The 23,658-nt window shown below is 35.7% G+C and overlaps 1 protein-coding gene across 1 annotated transcript in view; it reads left to right on the top strand.

Moving 5' to 3' along the window:
* The window catches only part of Dcr-1 (Endoribonuclease Dcr-1), a 53,043-nt gene extending 33,660 nt beyond the window's left edge, over positions 1 to 19,383 (top strand). The window contains exons 25-42 of the mRNA XM_090118758.1: positions 278 to 392; positions 761 to 872; positions 1,371 to 1,467; positions 3,115 to 3,200; positions 3,739 to 3,905; positions 4,652 to 5,452; positions 6,017 to 6,169; positions 6,963 to 7,100; positions 7,815 to 7,911; positions 8,668 to 8,843; positions 9,138 to 9,305; positions 9,679 to 9,766; positions 11,097 to 11,240; positions 12,961 to 13,090; positions 15,067 to 15,157; positions 15,425 to 15,533; positions 16,421 to 16,553; positions 18,762 to 19,383. Of these exons, the coding sequence (XP_089974884.1) occupies positions 278 to 392; positions 761 to 872; positions 1,371 to 1,467; positions 3,115 to 3,200; positions 3,739 to 3,905; positions 4,652 to 5,452; positions 6,017 to 6,169; positions 6,963 to 7,100; positions 7,815 to 7,911; positions 8,668 to 8,843; positions 9,138 to 9,305; positions 9,679 to 9,766; positions 11,097 to 11,240; positions 12,961 to 13,090; positions 15,067 to 15,157; positions 15,425 to 15,533; positions 16,421 to 16,553; positions 18,762 to 18,918 (2,962 nt within the window). The 3' untranslated portion in view covers positions 18,919 to 19,383. The remainder of the gene's footprint in view (positions 1 to 277; positions 393 to 760; positions 873 to 1,370; positions 1,468 to 3,114; positions 3,201 to 3,738; positions 3,906 to 4,651; positions 5,453 to 6,016; positions 6,170 to 6,962; positions 7,101 to 7,814; positions 7,912 to 8,667; positions 8,844 to 9,137; positions 9,306 to 9,678; positions 9,767 to 11,096; positions 11,241 to 12,960; positions 13,091 to 15,066; positions 15,158 to 15,424; positions 15,534 to 16,420; positions 16,554 to 18,761) is intronic.
* The last annotated feature ends 4,275 nt before the right edge of the window (positions 19,384 to 23,658 follow it).

Here is a 23,658-nt window from a genome sequence, read left to right on the forward strand (position 1 = left end):
AGGGATGGCGCTAGACGATCTATATAGCTCTGTCTTTGTTCTTTTTACTAACACTTTTTTGTATTGTTGCCTCTTTATGGAATTGCATTTTAGAGCTTTAATTTTAAAATAAATAGCAGTTAATTGACTGGATTAAATTTAAATGTTTTTTTTACATTTTTTTTGTAATAGTTCATGTAATTCGATTAAAATTGAATGAAAATAGAACCATTGAATTAAATGAGTTTTATTTTACAAATCTAAAACTAGATATTAATCAATAAATTGTCACTTTCAGAGGAAAAGAAGAACAAGAGATAGAAGAGACGCAAGAGAAGAATGGAGAAGAGACGGTAGAAGTTAAAGAGAAGACAATCAATGATATATTGCAAGAAAAAGAAGACGCTGAAAGTGTAAGTATTTATTATTTATCTATACTATAATATTATAAAGCTGAAGAGTTTGTTTGTTTGAACGCGCTAATCTCAGGAGCTACTGATCCAGTTTGAAAAATTCTTTTGGTGTTAGATAGTCCATTTATCGAGGAAGGCTATAGGCTATCATCATCATATCATCTCGCTAAGACCGATAGGAGTGGAGCAATGCAGGTAAAACCGCGTGGCATTATCTACATAAGTATAACTTTACAATAATTATATATGTATGTTTATCAGCCATCTGGTTTCCATAACACAGGCGAAAGCTTAGTATGGGATCAGATCGTGCCGTGTGTGAAAATTGTCCTGAAACATTTATTTATTTATTTATTTATTATTTCCAGGGTTTCGAAATAGGCACATGGAGTAACGACATGGCGTCTTCTATCCCGCTCACACTCGACGAGTTCAATGAGCCCCTCCCACATAATGTTACACTGTGCACTTCGGCTACTGGTAATTATTATTAATGTTTTTTTAAGGATTTGGGAGCTTTTTAAATGTTTTTTCTTATCCCTACCACGCGTGATTCGACGTATTTCTGTAAAGTTGCATATAGTAAATTATTTTTTGAAAAATAAGGTCATAAAGAAGTTTCACTTCTTACGTGTGTACACTAGTACACGCACACATTTGTTTTTTTTCATGAGTCGTTTTACCAAAAAAAATTAAGGATTTTGAGGTTTTTAATGTGTTTTTTAAGTGAAACTTCTTTAGTTGAGAGTAAAATTTTAAGGTCGCGTCATGGCAATGCCGTCACGTCATGGAGTAAGCGACGATTTAGCTATCTTTTAAATCTTGCGAAAGAAGTTTCACTTCTGACACACGCTGTTTTTTAATTTTATAAAGTTAAATATTTTTTTTGCCTTTCCTTAATTATTAATGCAAAAACTCGAAAAAATCACAAAAATACGATATAATTTATTGTATAATTTTACTACATTTCACCACAAGGCGGCGTAAATTGGTCGGAGCCGATACCAAAGCCGAAGAATTTTAACGCGGGAAGGACTTTCTCTATGGCGGATAGCGATTGCTCTTATATGTCTAGGTAAGTTTAAAATAACATCAATATATAAAATACTAGCTGTGCCCTGCGGTTTCACCCGCATTTCTCCGCCCTTGTTGGTCTTAGCGTGATGATATACAGGGTGTCTCAGCGCCGATTTTAAACTTTGAAAATTTGTATAAAAAAAACAAATTGTATTCATAATATTTTTACTGTAGTAAATTAAAGTGTATTAGTGCGGATTTTATGTACAGAATATTACACCGTCAAGATGTCTTCCATCATGGTGAATGCACTCTTCAAATCAGACACGCAAATTTGCCGAGACGCGCCGAAGGATGTCCGCTGAAATGGCTCTCACTTCTGTCGTTATTTTAGTCCTCAACTGCTCCAAATTTGTAAGAGGGGTATCAAAAACTTTTGCTTTGAGACAACCCCATAAAAAAAAGTCAGCGGGGGTTAAATCGGGAGATCTGGGTGGCCACAATATGTCTCCAGAGCGGCTTATGAATTTTCCCGGAAATGACGTATTTAGTGCGTCCCTAGCAGTGTTGGCTGTGGCCCCATCTTGCTGAAACCATACATCAGACTTGTCAATATCCTCTTCTTGCAGCTGAGGTACAAAAAAGTTACCGATGGTGGCTTAAAGAGGCAACATGATGTCTAAGTGAGCGTCTTGGATGTTCCGTGACCGCAGCGGCGACGCGGTCGATGTGTTCAATCGATCGCACAGGTCTATTTCGTGGTCCAATTGAATGATTTAGTAAACATCCTGTCGCTCTAAACTTCTCTCCTCACGACTTAATTAATTGAGTACTCGGGGCATCACTCAAACGGTGGATTTCATAGCGACTACAAATTTACACCGTTTTTCACTCAACGAAAACGTATTGCATAAGTACGCTTCTACTGCGTACGCACGGTGCGTACCAGACTACTGCGCTATGGCCACAAAAAAATCCGCACTCGTCACCTATCGAACGCTACCACTCCCCTCCAGCTAACCCCGCAGGTTGCCGAGAAATTCGTGTTTAAAGTTTAAAATCGGCGCTGAGACACCCTATATAACATATAGCCTTCCTCGATAAATGAGCTATCTAACACCGAAAGAATTTTTAAAATCGGACCAGTAGTTCTTGAGATTAGCGCGTTCAAACAAGCAAACTCTTCAGCTTTATAATATATAGAATAGAATATAGATAAGAAAATTGATAAATTGTATGTATTAAACGTTTGAGTTTGAGTAAAATTTCAATGTCGTAACATATATGGTAATACCGTCACGTCATTGAGTAAGGCAAAGATTTTGGTATCTTCGACTCTTGCCAAAGACGTTTCCCTTCGGAAACGTGTTCTCGGCAAACACGCTATTTTTTTTTTAAGGAAAACGTCCTTACAACAACAAGATTCTTATAACATTTATTCTACTATATAAAAATAAGTCGGGTTTTCCTTCCTGACGCTATAACCCCAGAACGCACGAACCGAATTCCCCGGTTTTGCATTCGTTGGAAAGGTCTCGGGCTCCGTGAGGTTTATAGCAAAGAAAAGGTGTCTCTGGTGGCGAAACGGAGTTCACCCGGTTTGCTAGTTATATCTAAAATATCATCTTACAGTGACTATAACAAAAAGATAACCAAGTCAATAAAAATTTTTAATTATTTTTTATTATTTTTTCGTCTTTTCCAGTGATTTCGACACGGACGATTCGGATCTCAATTCTGAAGGTAGTGACGATGATTCGGAGGGATTCTGCAGCAGTAAAAACACTAATGGTTTGTGTTTTCATTTTGTGTTAATTGTGAAATATAGAATCTTGCTAAATATGACTTTACAAGAGATCAAGTGGTCTCTTTTATAACTTACTATTGGTCCTCCCCGGCTTCGCCCGTGGTACATGTTTACGTTTTCTCTACATAAGAACCATCCTCGTACTTCAAGGAATATAATAAAAAAAGAATTATCGAAATCGGTCAACACGTTCACGCGTGATACCGTGACAACGCGAAACGGGTTTCATTTTTATATATAAAGACTTTTGAATATTTTTTTGAAGTGAAAACTTCTTTAGCGGCGTTGAGCACTTTTTCTGTAATGGGTATAAAATGTTAAACTCGCGTCAGGACACGTGACCTGATCGAAAAAGCGTAAGACGGATACCATTCCAAAATATCAAACATGCTCAACGTTAATAATCAAGTTTTCACTTCTGCCGGCACTCCCCCAGTGCAACCCGTCTTTTTTATTTTTCTATTCATGGGTTAACTCTATCTTATTTATTTAAACCATAATTATTATTTTTCCCCTCTTTAGCAGCCATGGGAGTACGCATAGAGTACAAAACGGCACACGAAGCGGAAGCAGTAGACGTTGAACGGAAACGTCCGGTCGCACCCGCGCCCAAACCGGACACGGAAGATGCCGCGAGAGATCTACTTGAGTGTAAGAGATTGCTTAGAGGGGGCAAGGCTACCGTCGAGGTGAGTAGGGATGATGGACGTACACATAAAAAAATGTGTGAGTGTACTAGTGTACACACGTAAGAAGTGAAACTTCTTTATGACCTTATTTTTCAAAAAATAATTTACTATATGCAACTTTACAGAAATACGTCGAATCACGCATGATAGGGATAAGAAAAAGATGGCGCGTAACAGAAAAATGTCACGCGTAACGAAAAAATGTTACACTAATTTTTTTCCAACCCCGATAAAGAAGTTTCACTTCAAAAAGACGGGTTGCACTGGGGGAGTGCCGGCAGAAGTGAAAACTTGATTATTAACGTTGAGCATGTTTGATATTTTGGAATGGTATCCGTCTTACGCTTTTTCGATCAGGTCACGTGTCCTGACGCGAGTTTAAGATTTTATTATACCCATTACAGAAAAAGTGCTCAACGCCGCTAAAGAAGTTTTCACTTCAACAAGAAAGAGATAAGAAGCAAGTTCCCTGATATAAATAACTAGCTGTGCCCCGCGGTTTCACCCGCATTGCTCAGCTCCTGTTGGTCTTAGCGTGATGATATATTATAGCCTATAGCCTTCCTCGATAAATGGGCTATCTAACACCGAAAGAATTTTTCAAAACAGACCAGTAGTTCCTGAGATTAGCGCGTTCAAACAAACTCTTCAGCTTGATAATATTAGTATAGATGATTCAATCTTTTACGTACCAAATTTTATTTAAATATCTGTTAACATGTTTAAAAAATCCTACATCTTTTCAGCACGTCGAGAAATTCAGAAAATCCGTGGAATTACATAAAAAAGAAATAATTGAAAATGGACATTTCATAACAAAAGATAAACCGATTCTTGATTTGTTACCAGAAGTCAGAGAAACGGACAAACAAATAAATATTTTTATTAATAGAGAAAATAATGATAAACAAGGAAATACAAATGAATCGAATGTTTCCGAACGCAGAGAGACAGTTAGCGATTTAATAAGTGTTTCGTTCAAAAATGTAACAGACAATGAAGAAAAAACTATAATAGACAGTAAAGAAGATTCTAGAACACCTCTATCTAAAGATAATATACTTCATCAATTAGATACAGATGAAATTTTATATAGTAATAAAAATGACAGTCTTCTTGAAGATAAAACAATGGAATTAGAAAACAAAGAATTGAATACAGAAGAAAACAAATTAGTCCAATTATACCCATATTTAAATGGAGTACAACTACAGAACGGACAAATCACATTGGAATCGGTAGAACAAAATAAAAGGAAATTACTATCCGACTTAAAAAATACGTTAAAACAAGAAGACATTAAAAAATTAAATTGTTTTTCCATGAAGGACATAAATATAGATGCGTCTAATTATGTTAACGAGAAAATTGTGAACGTAGGTTTTGACAATAAGGATAAATATGAAAAAATAGCAAGCGAATGGGGTAAAAAGGAAATTAGACCTTATTACTTGGATGATAAAGGTCAGAATGGTAAAGAGTTCGATTTCGATTATCAGCCCAATTTGGAGGGACACCCGGGGCCTAGTCCTAGTGTTATATTACAGGTAATAGTGATTTTTGTAGTTTGAAGTTTTTTGACGGGTTTAAATCGAGATTTGTTGTGTTTTGTTGATAATTCTATATATTTGATGAAACGTAAAAAACGTTGAACAGATTTTGATGTTTTTTTGCGAAACATGATTAAATTTTGAATTTTACAGATTCGAATGTTTTAAATTTATTCAGAAAGTGAGATATTTTAAGCTTCTTAGGGCCAATTTTTCAAGGCTTGGATAAAATTTATCCTTCCAATAAAGTATTACACGATAATATTAAAATGTCACGTAAACTGTCAAATACGGGCAATTAGAATACGTTTTTAAAATGGTAGTTTTATACATTATTCGACGAATAAGTTTTAACCAAGGATTGAAAAATCAGCCCTAATTACCTTATCTATCTGATAAAAGGACAAATAAAATATGAAATATTACGTTCAAAAGTGTCAAATAGGCTATCCAATACATTATCAGCAACCAATAACACCAGTCATAAACCTTCTTAATTACCTTAAAAAAAAGTATATAAAGACCTACTTTAATATTAAAATCTCACGTATTTATTTACAGGCGTTAACGATGTCAAACGCGAACGACGGTATCAACTTAGAGCGTTTGGAAACTATAGGGGATAGTTTTTTGAAATTCGCCATTACAGCCTATTTGTATTGTGCCCATCCGGCAGTACACGAGGGGAAATTATCCCATATGAGGAGTAAACAGGTAATCCCATATATGAATCCCATATTTTGATGAGAAAGAAAGAAAGAAGAAAGAAAAAACGTTTATTTAATGACACATAGCCTCACACATACATAATGAAAAACAATTTATACAATACTTATATGCTACAATACTTACTTACTACAATACTTAAAAATACACATTGAAGTGTGTAGTCTGTGAAGCATGATACCATTAAAAGGGGAAATCACTCGGTGAACATCTGTGACGTAAAAAAAAAAAGTCACAGCACCGATTTTCAGTGATGACTGTTTTTAATAATAATATCTCATTTATTTCCCGTAAAAAAGAATAATGCATATTATTATCAGTCATTCTCTGTTATTTTTACGTGTACACTAAATAATTAACGAACATTTGTGAAATTTCTTAATAATAATTTAAAAAAATCGATCTTTAAGCGAGATTCGAACCCGCGACTTCAGTACTTGCCACAATATGGCGAAATATGTAGTTTTAACATCTCGCCTCGTGATTGTATCGACACCTTGCTCTAAATTACGCAAACGAGGTGTCGCTGCAGTAATTATTTTTATCCTACTAATATTATAAATGCGAATGTTTGTTACTCTTTCACGCAAATACTATTCAACCGATTACAATGAAATTTGCTTTGTTGGTAGCTGAAGACCCAGAATAAGACATAGGCTTCTTTTTATCCTGGAAATCCCATATTTTCTTTGAAAACGGAAACGAATCCGCGGGCGGAAATCTATTTCCTTATAAATTACTCATTTGAAAGCTATGATTTTTTTTTCAAATTATCTTCCAGGTATCGAACCTGAACCTCTACCGATTAGGTAGGAACAAGCGTCTCGGCGCTCGAATGATAGCGTCCAAATTCGAGCCGCACGACAACTGGCTGCCGCCGTGCCACAAACCGCCGCCCACACTGCAGCCCGGCGTTACTGTGAGTTATTCATTCATTCATTCATTCACTCACTCATTCAGTCAGTCACTCACTCATTCACTCAATCGTTCACTCAGCCACTCATTCACTCACCCACTCATTCACTCAGCCACTCATTCACTTACCCACTCATTCATGCACTCGTTCATTCATTCACTCATTGCTGTCTATGTCATTGAAGTATTTCCGAAAATCCAACTTTAATTCATTCATATACAGTGTTAATAAGTTTGATTTTGCTTTAACCTTTCTTCCTTTTGATTAATTGACTGACCGGTTGGCTTGGTTGGTAGTGGCCCTGCCTTCCAAGCCAGAGGTAGTGGGTTTGATTCCCACCCGGGGCAAATATTTGTATGATGAACATAGATGTTTGCTCTGTGTCTGGGTGTTAATCTTCTTCTTTATATATAAAAATGAATCGCAAAATGTGTTGGTAAGCGCATAACTCGAGAACAGCTGAACCGATTTCGATAATTCTTTTTTTATTATATTCCTTGAAGTACGAGGATGGTTCTTATGTAGAGAAAACGTAAACATGTACCACGGGCGAAGCCGGGGCGGACCGCTAGTTATCTATATAAGTATTTATTTAAAATTATATACATATGTATGTTTATCAGCCATCTGGTTTCCATAACACAAGCGAAAGCTTAGTATGGGATCAGATCGTGCCGTGTGTGAAAATTGTCCTGAATATATTTATTTATTATACAGGATGATCAAGAAGGCAAGGAGAAGAGCGTTAAAATGCCGGTCGACAATACAGGGTGTTTCATTCCGTACAACTTGATTACACAGCACAGTATACCAGGTATTTATTTAGGCCATAAATTAATGAATTCCTTTTTTATGTCTGCGTAACGTATTTAACGTTACAACAAACAAAAACATCCATAAATAGGATTTTATTAATTTTTTTTTTGAAAAAATAAAATTTTATTAATAAAAGACAGAATGCATTTCAGGAGTTTCTACTAACTATAACTTATAAGTTTTAAATACTGGCAAAACCGTCTATTTATAAACAGTTAAACAATCACATTATATATAAATACTAGCTGTGCTCCGCGGTTTCACCCGCATTGCTCCGCTCCTGTTGGTCTTAGCGTGATGATATATAGCCTATAGCCTTACTCGATGAATGGGCTATCTAACACTTAGAATTTTTCAAATCGAACCAGTAGTTCCTGAGATTAGCGTGTTCAAACAAACAAACAAATTTTTCAGCTTTATAATATTAGTATAGGCTAGATTTCCGCCCGCGGCTTCGCCCGCGTTTTCAAAGGAAAACCCGCATAGTTCCCGTTCCCGTGGGATTTCCGGGATAAAACCTATCCTATGTGTTAATCGAAGTTACCCTCTATATGTGTGCTAAATTTCATTGTAATCGGTTCAGTAGTTTTTACGTGAAAGAGTAACAAACATCCATACATCCATACATCCATACAAACTTTCGCCTTTATAATAGTATTAAGATATTAAGATAAGATTAAGATTGTATACTAACATTTTATCACTTCACATGTATGTGTGTAATAAAAGCTCTATAATATCAATATTTTTCCAGACAAATCGATAGCAGATTGCGTGGAAGCCCTAATCGGGGCCTATTTACTAGAGTGTGGCCCGCGCGGGGCCCTGCTGTTTATGTCCTGGCTGGGGATACGCGTTCTGCCTTGCCATCTCGTGCCATTGCCGGAGAACCACCCTTATGTGTTGAGGAAAACTGTGCTTGTTGAACAGGTAAGGGTAGGGTACAATTTAGGGGGTAGTGGGCAAAATTGGGAAAAATATGGTGTCAAAATGATGGAAAAACTTTTTTTTATTCGTGTAAAAATGAAATAAATAGAATTATAACAATGGCTGTTATTTCCATATGTTTAAATACGTGTTCGTGAAGATCATCACGGCAAATAAAACTCACAAAAGCGGAATATTTCCTATAAATCCAAAATGTCGGTACTTCTGTTGCTGCAAATATTTTTAAATGCAGTTTTACTATGTCATTATAATTCCAATTATTCCTTTATTTCACAGCAGAAACCGCAAAAGCGCGCTTACGAACCGCTCTCAACGGACTCGGAATGCTCTTCAGACGATGAATCGTGCGCAGATATTCAACCACCGCCCGATGATTGGGGTTGGAAAGGACGACCTGTGGGGAGTTTGAGACCGTATAGAGATGGTGCGGGGAAGTGGGTTCAGGTAGGTGGGGAAAAAACGGGGAAAAACGGGAATAAATCCGAAAAATTTTGAACAAAAGTACTTTTTTGTACTGAATTTATCTTAAAAAAAATTGGCAAACAAAATATATAAACCTAAGTGTATAAGAATCGTGCGCACTTTTCTAGAGGGTTGGAAAGACTGTGTATTAAAAAAATATGTAATGAGAACGATATTTAGGTATGACAAAAAGTTGATGTTATGAGAACGGTGCTTAGATTGGTGAAAAAGACTAAAAATATACGTTCATATTACTATTAATTATACTTTTATAAGTAGTGGTGACATTAATAATAAAAAAATACTATAATACACTTCTTTTCTCACAAAATTAATATATTTTGTGTGTTTTCAGCCAATTTTCGGTGAACTCAAAGCGCCTCCGTCCCCCCTTCTTCGATACATTGAAGATCCGGAGGGGGAGTTGGAACAAATGCTATCTGGTAATTATTTGTTTATTTATTTTTTGTTCAATTATGGAAAAAAATCTGCATTGTACATTATCAATATATATATATATACAGGGTGTCCCGCTCTTGGTATACTAAGCGCGAAGGAACTTGTAGTTTTGCATATACTGATCACGTAAAAAATACTTTAAAAAAAAATTACGTCCAAAATTTTTTGCTAAATTTTTCCTGAAAATCCATGTTTTCTTCTCTAGCTTCGCGCAGCCGGCATATACCGCTTCTCTAATATGAGCATTTTATCTATGAAAACATAATCTTAAACGATAGCTCACGTGCTGGTGGCAAAGTTGGGCGGCTCGCTTGTTATGGGTGTACACATAGAGTTTTAAGAATTCATCTATTTGAAAAAAAAATGCGTCTGGAATTTTTTAATTATTTTTTACGTACTCAGCGTATGCAAAACTATAACCTCCTTTGAGCTTAGTATACCAACAGTGGGACACCCTGTATATATATACATAAAAAAGGCGTAACGTACAGACACAGAAGCTCTTTCTTTTCTTTCCTTTTGAAGTGAATCTTTTTAAGACGCGTTGAGAGTAAAATTTCAAGGTCGCCTCATGGCAATACCGTCACGTCATCGGGTAAGGCGACGTTTTTGGTATCTTTGAGTTATGCCAAAGAAGTTTCACTTAAGACACGTGTGCTTGGCACATAACATAAAAGGGAAAAAATTAATACATACGGATATAGAATCTGTCTTTTCACTTGAATTTTGACAAACACATATTTTGAAGGCAGTTTTATGTAATTTTTTGGGTTGAAAAACCCACATAGTTCCCGTTCCTGTGAGATTTTCGGGAAAAAACCTTCGTATGTAATAATCTAATTTACCCGCTATATGTGTGCTTAATTTCATTGTAATCGGTTCAGTAGTATTTGCGTGAAAGTGTAACAAACATACATACATCCATCCTCACAAACTTTCGCATTTATAATAATAGTAGGATTAGTAGGATAGGATGATTAAATCGCATTAAAAATCCGTTGAAATCGTCAATTTCTAAATGTGTAATACTCGATTTAATCCTCGATTTACTAATATTATAAATGCGAAAGTAACTCTGTCTGTCTGTCTGTTACTCAATCACGCCTTAACTACTGAACCAATTTGCATGAAATTTGGTATAGAGATATTTTGATACCCGAGAAAGGACATAGGCTACTTTTTACCCCGGGACATAGAATAGGTTTTATCCCGGAAATCCCACGAGAACGGGAACTATGCGGGTTTTTCTTTGACTGCGCGGGCGAAGCTGCGGGTGGAAAGCTAGTTCAAATATAAGTTAATTTTAATTTGTAGGTTACGAAGAACTAGAGAAGACACTACAGTACAGGTTCAGAGATAGGTCTCTGTTACTGCAAGCCCTAACACATGCGTCGCATCAAAAAAATAGATTGACCGACTGTTACCAAAGATTGGAGTTCCTGGGTGATGCTATTTTGGGTAAGCTACGTTTTTATTTTGGTTAAAATTATGCACATAAACGAATAATAAATACATTTAATCGATCTTTTGATAGATATTATAGATATTATATAGATTGGTTGTCACCAAGAAGCTTATATCTAATACACTGGAGATTGCACTATGACCATTAACTTGTAACAAGAAAATATGACGTTGAATGACGCCTGTATGTTTTTTATCCCTTTCACACCTTACTTGGCAAGTTGGTGTGAAAGAGATAAAAAAACATAAGCTTCTTGGTTGTCACCATAGGTCTAACTATTTTTCATTGTTGTTTTTCTTCTATACCGTCAACTGTATATGGAAGCATCAACTTAGCTACTTTACGTTAGGTCACATAATATGTGACGCAACGTCTTTCAGATTAATAAGGCGTCACCTGTAAGTTTAAAAAATAATAGCGTGTAAACTCAATAATGCGATATATCCCGAAATATCTCTCGTGGCACCTAAACATATTATATTGACATGATTTTAAAAAAGCAACTATGGAGTTTCTTGCCGGTTCTTCTCCATAGATACTGCTTTCCGAATCGGTGGTAAATGTTAAAAATATGTAATGACGATTCGAAAGTGCTTCTAAAATAAGTCTAATTTAATAAATAATGTTTGAAATTGAGTTTAACGTATGCGACGCGTCACCAGCACAAAAAAAATGTGTGCGTGTACTAGTGTACACACGTAAGAAGTGAAACTTCTTTATGACCTTATTTTTCAAAAAATAATTTACTATATTCAACTTTACAGAATTTATACGTCGAATTACGCGTGATAGGGATAAGAAAAAGATGGCGCGTAACAGAAAAATGTCACGCGTAACGAAAAAATGTTACACTAAATTTTTTTCCAACCCCGATAAAGAAGTTTCACTTCAATAATTTTTTTTTCTATAGTGCAACTTAGTCATCTGTTTATGTAAACAATAATCTAATATGGTTTCTGATTTTCATCTGTAAATATGTTAATACACTGAGATTTGCATCCAGTGACGCAAAGCTCATCATTTGTCTGCTAGTATGTTGTCTGCGGGTATGCTATTTCTCTTTAGGCGAGAAAATCTCACAGTGCCTCCTCCCTTCAGTTCAGCAGCCAATTTATTTATAAATAAAATAAAATAAAAATTTATTTATATGGTGTCGCAATCTGCCTTGATATTTCTTGCTGTTTAGTTCAATTTCTTGCTTCACTGTGCGCAGGTTGAGATCTAAGTTCATATATTTATTGCTAATGTATGGTGGGATGTTGAACATAGCTCTCATAGTTTTATTCTGGAACCTTTCGAGAATTTCGATATTGCTATGGCTGGCTGTTCCCCAGAGATGAATGCCATAAGTCCAGATTGGTTTCAGAATAGCTTTATAGATAGCCATTTTACTGGCATCATTCAACTTTGACTTACGTCCGATTAGCCAGTACATACTACGTACTTTACAGTCTAGTACTTCAATAAAAGTGAAGTCCCATGTCCCCTAGTGGGGTAAGGGGCAGATGCATTATTCATACATCTGTTTCACTGATCGATTTTCTTTAGGGACAAGTAGGTGATCAGCCTTCTGTGTCCTGCCAGACCGAGACATTTTTTTTTCTTCGTCTCCACCGGGAATCGAACCCAGGACCCCTCGGTTCTACGCTCATGCGTCAACCACTGTACCAAGGAGGCGGTCATCACTTTAATAAATGAACAAATACTTAACAGACTACCTGATAACGCGTCACCTATACGAGGACGCTCGGCGCCACTCGCCGGGCGCGCTCACCGACCTGCGCTCGGCGCTCGTCAACAACACGATATTCGCGACGCTCGCCGCGAGACACGGCTTCCACAAGTATGTATATACACACGGACATACATACACAATGCATACAAATAGGTACACGAACAGAAAGACATTCTTCAATATACAGATATACACACAGACATACATACACAACACATACGAATAGGTACACGAACAGAAACACATTCTTCAATATACAGATATACACACAGACATACATACACAACACATATAACTAGGTACACGAACAGAAAGACATTCTTCAATATACAGATATACACACAGACATACATACACAACACATACAACTAGGTACACAAACAGAAAGACATTCTTCAATATACAGATATACACACGGACATACATACACAGCACATACAACTAGGTACACAAACAGAAAGACATTCTTCAATATACAGACATACAGATAGATATACAAAGATTCACAGAAACACAATAACATAGATACATTCACAAACACACACATAAATACACAAATAAACATCGACACAAAAGATATACACAGTAACACAGACATCGATATACCAACACGAACACAAAAGCATATAACTAACACGGCTTTCAGGTCCTTAGCATGCATAAACAGACAGTTATTTTATTTTTTGTCGATACTATTAGAATCCACTCAAAATTACACTTATAGAAGAGCCATTTTAATAGGCAACATTTGACAGTTCAACATAATTCAACAACGTAACCTAGTAACGACGACATAGAATAACATGATATTTCGTTTAGTTAGAACTGCACATTTGCTTAACTTTTTTCAATTACGATTACATATTTATAATAATAATGACCGATACAAGTAATTTTAAGATTTGATTTTACTGATAAACCATTCTAAACATAAACAATTTCTGATTTAAAGAACTGACGTCGCTACAATTTTAAAAATTGAAATCTGACATCTAGAATCGAATGCATTGATTACTTTGGGAATAAAAATCATCATAAATTATTGACTTGATTGTTTCAAGTTCGATTGACAAATGTTTCAAGTCCGTATCGATTAATTCACTTTAATCGATGTTTTCAAGCAGGTTCCCACCCTGTGAAGACAAAATTGATAGACGTCAAATGTTGCCTATTAAATTGGCTCGACTATAAACATATTAATTAAAATCAAATTTGTATTTTCAGTACCTAATTTCCATATGTATAGGTAAACCAGAATCTGATGGCAAATTGGGAAATCAAAATTTTGAGTGTGCAACCCTAGGGAAAATGGACTGAACGATCTTGATACTCAACATCATTAGTCACATTACATAAGTGAACAATACTGTACTTAATAATGAGATATCCACTTAATATTATGAAGGCACATACTTATATGTATAATATACATATTACTTTTATCTATGTAATACATATATTATTATTTACACATACCTATATTTGTATATTCATTATCATTATGCCATGTAAAAATATGGATGTAATGATAATGCAGATCAAAACTAGATTGCTAATAATTGTTTATAAAATAAAATAAAAATAAAATGAAACTATGTTTATTTTCGTAAGTATTATAGATACACACATTATAAAATTGACTTGGACAGCTTGGACTTGACGAATAGCCGTATTGGAAACTCCTGTAATAAGTTTTCATAAAATTATATTGTAATCAACAAACAATATTATAGTTACCTACTTATAATATTTTTTATTTTAAGTATCAAAACGGGTAAGTCCAATTTACCAATAAAATATTCAAAATTGAAAATTGTGATGTGTTTGACCCTTCTTCATCGAATGTTTTTCTTACACATTATAAACAACACCTCTTGCTTGTGATCGCAGCGGCTTTTTCGACATTTTCGAAGATTTTTTAGACAAAATCCTAAAAATTATTCATCAATTGCAAAGAAGACAAATAATTTGACAACCAATTTGATAGTTGTCAAATAAAATTGCCATATGAAAATCTTTTATTTCGTAAATATAAATATGCCATCAGATTCTGGTAGACCTATAAATATTGACAAATTTTTTAGATACTTCCGTCACATGTCGCCCGGCCTAAATGAAGTGTTGACTAAATACGTGAAAATACAAGAGGAGAATGGTCATTCTATTAGTGAAGAGGTAAGTGATAATTTTTTTAAATATCTATATACTAACATTATAAAGCTGAACAGTTTGTTTGTTTGAACGCGCTAATCTCAAGAACTACTGGTCCGATTTGAAAAATACTTTCGGTGTTGGATAGCCATGCGGATGAGCAATGCGGGTGAAAGCGCGGGGAACAGCTAGTCATAAATATGTATAAGTTATTCTGTTTTAGTTACAATAAATATTTAAATTTTAGTTTAGGTTAGTTGTATCTATACAAAATATTATTTATTTCTGTAGCACTATTTAATACAAGAAGATGAAATGGAGCAAGCGGAAGATGTGGAGGTGCCAAAAGCGTTGGGAGATCTATTTGAATCGGTTGCTGGAGCTATATTTTTGGATTCTGGTGAGATTTTTATTTTATTTTATCCATTTTTTGTATCACAATTCGATAGTTGGGAATATTTCCGTGTATGTGTATACTGTTGTAAAAATTATTGAAGTGAAACTTCTTTATCGGGGTTGGACAAAAATTTAGTGTAACATTTTTGCGTTACGCCGTACGCGTGACATTTTTGCGTTACGCCGTACGCGTGACATTTTTGCGTTACGCCGTACGCGTGACATTTTTGCGTTACGCCGTACGCGTGACATTTTTGCGTTACGCCGTACGCGTGACATTTTTGCGTTACGCCGTACGCGTGACATTCTTGCGTTACGCCGTACGCGTGACATTTTTGCGTTACGCCATACTCGTGACATTTTTAAGGTCATAAAGAAGTTTCACTTCTTACGTGTGTACACGCACACATTTTTATTTGTTTTTTCTTGTTTTCGATTGATAAGACTTGATTTCTTTTGAATTGATTTGAAAGAAAAGAAAGAAAACGTTTATTTAATGGCACATAGCCTCACAAGTACATAATGAAAAAAATTTATACAATACTTATATGGTATTGAAAATACACATTGAAGTGTGTAGTCTGTGAAGCATGATGCCATTAAAAGGGGAAATCACTCGGTGAACATCTGTGACGTATAAACGTCACAGCACCGATTTTCAGTGAGTGATTTTTGATTTGTTATTATTTATTTTGGTTCCATTTCTTTACCTCAGAACTTTCTACTGCGCTGGGAAGACCATTTTAATGATTCTTTTTTATTTGTAAGCGTGTGCCTTCCGTGTGGTCCCATTTTAAATTTGATCTATTTCTGACAATTTAGGAAACGATTTTCCGGTAATTTCGTGGCGGTTTAGGTAAGATTTTTTAGATCATTTATTTGATTCTACAGGAATGTCACTCGGAGCAGTATGGCGTTCGTACGCCCGTCTCATGGTAGCAGAGTTGGACGCATTCAGTGCGGCCGCGCCCAAGTCGCCCGTCAGAGAACTGCTCGAGGCCGAACCGGACACGGCCAAGTTCGGGTGAGATACAGACACACAAACATACATACAGACTAGAGGTCCGCGCCGCAGTCCAAAAGCCCAGCGGCGGCGCGCCGGGTGCAGCACCCGGCGCGGCGCGGCGTCGCCGGCGTGGGCTAGTTATTTTTAAAGTAATTAGGGGGTGGGCGGGCAGTAGAAAAATCTCTCTTTAAGTTTAATAAAAAAAATATTTTTATTAAAATCAAGTAGCTTAACTATTTAGTGATGAACATGATAATTATAAACATTGCCAATAATTTTATTGGCAATGTTATGTCAGAGCAAGCAAAGGAGCAGGGCCACCTGATGTTAAGTGGTCACCACCGCCCATAAACACTTGTAACACTAGAAGTGTTACAGGTGCTTTGCCGGCCTTTTATGGACAAATAAGCTCTTTTCTTGAAGGCCCCAATGTCGTAGTCGTTCGGGAACACCGCAGGTGGCAAATCGTTCCATAGTTTCACCGTACGCTGGCGTCCGGTGGTGGAACTGTGCGGCTGGTAATAGGTGGAACAATTCCTCAGAGCACTCCCCATAGTAGATTCTGTACAGTATACAGAGAGACGCAACGTCTCTTCGCACTGACAGAGGATCGAGCCTATCGGAAAGCCTACGGTCATCGACAATTCGAGCTGCTCGACGTTGGATGCGGTCAAGAGGAAGGAGTTGATACTGTGGGGCTCCGGCCCAGAGATGAGAACAGTACTCCATATGCGGTCGCACCTGAGCCTTGTACAGCTGAAGTCGGTGGGCCGGCCGGCTTGAAGTACTGTCTCGATCTACTGAGCACACCAAGCTTTTTCGAGGCTAATTTAGCCTTCGCTTCCAAATGACTGCGGAATTGAACGTCACTCGAGATTTTAACTCCGAGGATTCCGATTTTCAGCGATATACTAAGGGGAGTACTCTTAAACCGATGTTCTACGACAAATGGGGTCTTTTTAGCGGTGAACGCGCAAACCTGTGTCTTTAGGGGATTGAACTCGACAAGATTAAGTTCGCCCCAATCCGAGACTTCTTGGAGAGAAGACTCGACTTCAGACACAAGTTTGTTTCAACTCTCATTGAGGCTTTTCTTTGAGGTGTTTGCACGGCCGGGATAAAGAGCATCCCTCGTACTGTCGTCTGCATAGCAATGAATGTTACTGATTTGTAACAAATCATGTTTATAATTATCATGGATAAAAATAATTTTGTTAACTTTTGCAGGATTTAGACGCGATCTCTTCGCAGTTAAGACTAGCCCAGCTACAGAAAAAACCCTTTCATTTGGCGTGCTTGTAGCTGAGATAGATAGAAGCGATCGCGCTAATCCGGCAAGCCAAGGAAAAACAACTTTTTTTTGTTCCCAGAACTTAAGAATGTTGTCCTCTACATCTCCTAAATCTGAAGGGTTAGCCGTAGCCAAGTATCTCCAACACTCTTGAGCGACGTCGTCATCCTCATCAATAAATCTATTGGAGTGTTTTTTGGCTAGCTTTTGGAGTAAAACATCTGGCATCGATATAGTAGACATTGTTTACTATATCGATGCGACGTTGCCGTGTTGTAGACAATAACGCGTGCGTTGGTTGGTGGTTGGTGGATGGTTCGCGCGCAAAATTTGAACCCGGCGCCAATTTTTCTGTGACCCGGCGGCGGCGGCGGCACGCCGGCGTGGCGCGGACCTCTAATACAGACAGACCGACACACACACACACAGAGCGACACACGTTGGGGCGGGTGAGATTTACACACAGACACACAAACATACAAACACAGAGCGACAAGTGTTCAGCGTTTCGCACCAAGGTCGCCTCAGACAGGCAGACATACATATTATACAGACATACACGCAAAATACTTATTTTTATCTAATTACAAATGTTCAATATTTTAAGCCGAATTTCGAAAAATTTTTGATATAATATATTTGCGTGTAATTTATAATTGTAATGTATTCTATATCTTGTTTGTATAATACAGCTGATATTACAACTATTAAATAATATCAATTATTTCATCAAAATACTAAGTTCAAATAAAGAGCCGAACACACGTGCCAGAAGTAAAACTTCTTTGGCAAGATTCAAAGATGCCAAAATCGTCGCCTTACTCCATGACGTGACGGTATTGCCATGACGCGACTTTGAAATTTTACTCTCAATGCGACTAAAGATGTTTCACTTCTAAATACTTTTAAAATTATAACAATTATTAATTTTACAGAAAACCGGAACGTCTAGCAGACGGTCGTCGTGTGCGTGTCTGTGTTGAAGTGTTCGGTCGGGGCACGTTCAAGGGGGTCGGTCGGAACTACCGCATCGCTAAGGGTACAGCCGCTAGATGTGCCCTGCGGCACTTACGGGGGTGCCGTGTGAGATAGAACAGAATAATGGCATAATAACAGAATACATGTACAGAATAATGGCTAAAATTGTATTTGTAACTATTGTGAAATGAAAATAAACGATAAAACAATATTTGTACGAATTATTTTCCCGATATTCAATGTATTTTACACGTAAACTTGGTATTTAACAATGAAAACAAGCTTTATTTAATATAATAATATGAGTGAAATAAACAGATATTAAGAATAGGAACGATTAAGTACGCAAGTCGTATCACATCGCTAAGGGTACAGCCGCTAGATGTGCCCTACGGCACTTACGGGGGTGCCGAGTGAGATAGAACAGAATAATCGCATAATAACAGAATACATGTACAGAATAATGGCTAAAATTGTATTTGTAACTATTGTGAAATGAAAATAAACGATAAAACAATATTTGTACGAATTATTTTCCCGATATTCAATGTATTTTACACGTAAACTTGGTATTTAACAATGAAAACAAGCTTTATTTAAAATATATAAAAATGAATCGCAAAATGTGTTGGTAAGCGCATAACTCGAGAACGGCTGAACCGATTTCGATAATTCTTTTTTTATTATATTCCTTGAAGTACGAGGATGGTTCTTATGTAGAGAAAACGTAAATATTATGTACCACGGGCGAAGCCGGGGCGGACCGCTAGTTTAAAATAATAATATGAGTGAAATAAACAGATATTAAGGACGCTGTCACAAATCTGCGTTACTCAAATTTAGGTATCTAACGACGTAACTTTGTTCGCGGCAATATCACGCTCACGTAAACATAGCGCATTCCATTTTATAGACCATCTTCATACTTGATATTATTTTTAATTTTTGATATTATGTATTTTTATTGAAATTGATTCCAGAAGATTACTAGGAACTTTAAAAATTCATTTTGTTACTTTTATTAGTAGGTACGATCCTAATAAGTATGTTAGTATATTCAAACAACTTAAAAAAGTGTGACTATTTTGCATAATTATTTCATTGAATAATAATCTATGAATTGTATACAATATCAAAGCTTTTTAAGAAATGTAGAATTATTATCATACATATGATGTTACCGGCACTGTATTAAATCCGGCATTGTATACAATTCTTAGTAAATGTATGTTATTCCGAAAAATAGTCGGAATGAAATAAATTATAGGTATTCGTCACATAACACATTACCTAGGATACTCTTAAATCTGAACTTTTCCTACGTAGCAAACACATTTGCAAGTGTGGGTAGTTTTTGGGGTAGCTATTAACCAATATGAGGTCAAAACTAAAAACCAAGATGGCGCCGACGAAAATTTTACATCTTTTCGTCATGGGTGTCATTTTCAAGGTTTTGGAGTAGCTCTTAACAAATATGAGGTCAAAACTAAAATCCAAGATGGCGCCGACGAAAATTTGACTTTTTTCGTGATGGGTGTCATTTTCATGGTTTTTGGGGTAGCTATTAACGAATATGAGGTTAAAACCAAAATCCAAGATGGCGCCGACGAAAATTTGACTTTTTTCGTGATGGGTGTCATTTTCATGGTTTTTGGGGTAGCTATTAACGAATATGTGGTTAAAACCAAAATCCAAGATGGCGCCGACGAAAATTTGACATCTTTTCGTCATAGGTGTAATTTTCTTAATAATAAAGAAGTAAACTAAAATAAAATAACAGATTTTCGTCGGCGCCATCTTGGATTTTAGTTCTGACCTCATATTGCGTAATATCCACCCCAAAAACCATGAAAATGACACCCATCACGGAAAGATGTAAAATTTTCGTCAGCGCCATCTTGGATTTTATTTTTGACCTCATATTGGTTAATAGCTACCCCAAAAACCATGAAAATGACACCCATGACGAAAAGATGTCAAATTTTCACCGGCGCCATCTTGGATTTTAGTTCTGACCTCATATTGCGTAATATCCACCCCAAAAACCATGAAAATGACACCCATCACGGAATGATGTAAAATTTTCGTCGGCGCCATCTTGGATTTCATTTTTGACCTCATATTGGTTAATAGCTACCCCAAAAACCATGAAAATGACACCCATGACGAAAAGATGTAAAATTTTCGTCGGCGCCATTTTGGATTTAAGTTTTGTCAAATTGCTTTACCCCACCAATCCGTTCAACAACCCATAAAAAAAGAGGATCTCAGTCAACATAATTTTTAAAACATAATTTTAAATTACAAATAACTGGAATAATAAACTTATACAGTTTACTCTTATAAAGTATCAAATATTTCAAATCACGAAAACGACAGTATACGCACAATAATCTTTTTCTAATTCGTTTTTATTTTTGGGACGAGGAGCGATACACCCGTCCTTCCAAGAGCGCTTCTGAGCGCGGTCTGACGACCCGCGAGAGCAAAATGTATGAAGAAATCGACAAGTATTTTTAATTTAGCTTATAATTGAAATAAAATTTTGATTTAGATACAAAAAAATTATCACAATCTATAAAGGACTATATATCCCTCAATAATATATAGGTAAGAAGATAGATTAGGCTTTTAATTTTCTTAAAAGTGTACCGGTTTAGACCCCATTTTTTTGCATTTTATGCGATCATTGTGCTGGGAAAATCGTATTTCAGTGACAATTTTGTATGACGTCGTACAATTTTTATAAGATGATCGTAGAACTGAATATATTATCTTTAAATTAAGATATTACTTTGTTCTCACGTGTAAGTGCTTTGAGTTAAAATTGTACCGTAAAATAGCGGTTTTTGTTAAAAAACTGTTATAGCACCCTTAAGAATAGGAACGATTAAGTACGCAAGTCGTATCACATCGCTAAGGGTACAGCCGCTAGATGTGCCCTGCGGCACTTACGGGGGTGCCGAGTGAGATAGAACAGAATAATCGCATAATAACAGAATACATGTACAGAATAATGGCTAAAATTGTATTTGTAACTATTGTGAAATGAAAATAAACGATAAAACAATATTTGTACGAATTATTTTCCCGATATTCAATGTATTTTACACGTAAACTTGGTATTTAACAATGAAAACAAGCTTTATTTAATATAATAATATGAGTGAAATAAACAGATATTAAGAATAGGAACGATTAAGTACGCAAGTCGTATCACATCGCTAAGGGTACAGCCGCTAGATGTGCCCTGCGGCACTTACGGGGGTGCCGTGTGAGATAGAACAGAATAATGGCATAATAACAGAATACGTGTACAGAATAATGGCTAAAATTGTATTTGTAACTATTGTGAAATGAAAATAAACGATAAAACAATATTTGTACGAATTATTTTCCCGATATTCAATGTATTTTACACGTAAACTTGATTGTACTAAGGTTGTGTACCTTTCACACACTTACTGTACACACACACACACACATTGATATTTATTCTTAAGAAATGATAAAATAGTGGAAAATAAAACAAATTTAAATCGAATCGTATTTTTTTTGGCACGAAATTCAATGTTTTTATACGCCAGCCACACACTCGACGAGTGGTATGGGAAATAACGAGGAAAATAGGCAGAGGCATAGTGTGGCCACGTTACTCGTCATGCTCGTCGTCATGCTCACTGCTCTATATGAATATATGAATCTATAATATCTTCTGTATCTGTAAATTACGCAGTTTACATTTAACGCGTAAAATTAATTAATATGAAAATTTTACAACAACGAAAGTGAAGAAAGAAAGACGAAGTGTAAAAATATTTGTAATGCCGTTTTGATATTTTTTTATTTTTCTCATTGTATAATTTTAAGCATAATAATTGTAAACTTAATTTAAGTGTATCATGTAGATTGTAATATTTTTTTGGAAAGTCTACTAATGTGACTGCGACGTCCAGTTTATTTTAAACTAGAGGTCCGCCCCGGCTTCGCCCGTGGTACATATTTCGCAATAAAAGGTAGCCTATGTCCTTTCTCGGGTATCAAAATATCTCTATACCAAATTTCATGCAAATTGGTTCAGTAGTTTAGGCGTGATTGAGTAACAGACAGACAGACAGAGTTACTTTCGCATTTATAATATTAGCACAGACTAATAATAATATACTACGTATACAATATTACGATATTAGTATGGATGTATGTGAAAAAAATTATTATAGTGCCCATATGTATGAAATGTTTTATTTCAAATAAATTGCTACTTTCTATCTCGTTTTTTTATTTTATTAATCCTCACAAAATTCTATTAATTCATTTGTATTATGAAATCGAACATATTTGATGAAATTGTCTAAAACTAGCCGATGCGTGTCTAGATTGAGTCTCAAACTTGAGTCTCAAACACAACTATGTTTCACAACAATCATACGATAAAGGACTAGGTATTTTTTCTTCATAAAATTTGATCATAATCATTTATGATGAAATTCTCGATCTAACTTTCACATAATGAAATGAAAATTTAACAAATTTTTCTTTAAAAAAAACATATTTTGTACTATTTTAAACATAAAAGAGATGGATATTTCTGCGTTACAATATTGCTAACTGACACAATATTCGAAAATTTATATGAGAATGTTATATTTATATCTTCGAAATGAAAATTCAGAGTTGACAGTATTTCTGATTGATTTCGCTAGCAAAGCTTGGCTACTTACAAAGCAATAGGTACTATCTTTTATTTATTATAATATTAGTGACTTCTTAAATAATAATTTTAAATTAAATGACATCCTATTTGACATATTTATTTATATAATCATTTTATTACTATAATTTTGTAATGTACCT

The sequence above is a fragment of the Colias eurytheme genome, chromosome 31 (assembly GCF_061535395.1).
Source record: "Colias eurytheme isolate Ceu_HAF_F1 chromosome 31, ilColEury1 Martin Lab GWU primary, whole genome shotgun sequence".
Lineage (NCBI taxonomy): Eukaryota > Metazoa > Arthropoda > Insecta > Lepidoptera > Pieridae > Colias > Colias eurytheme.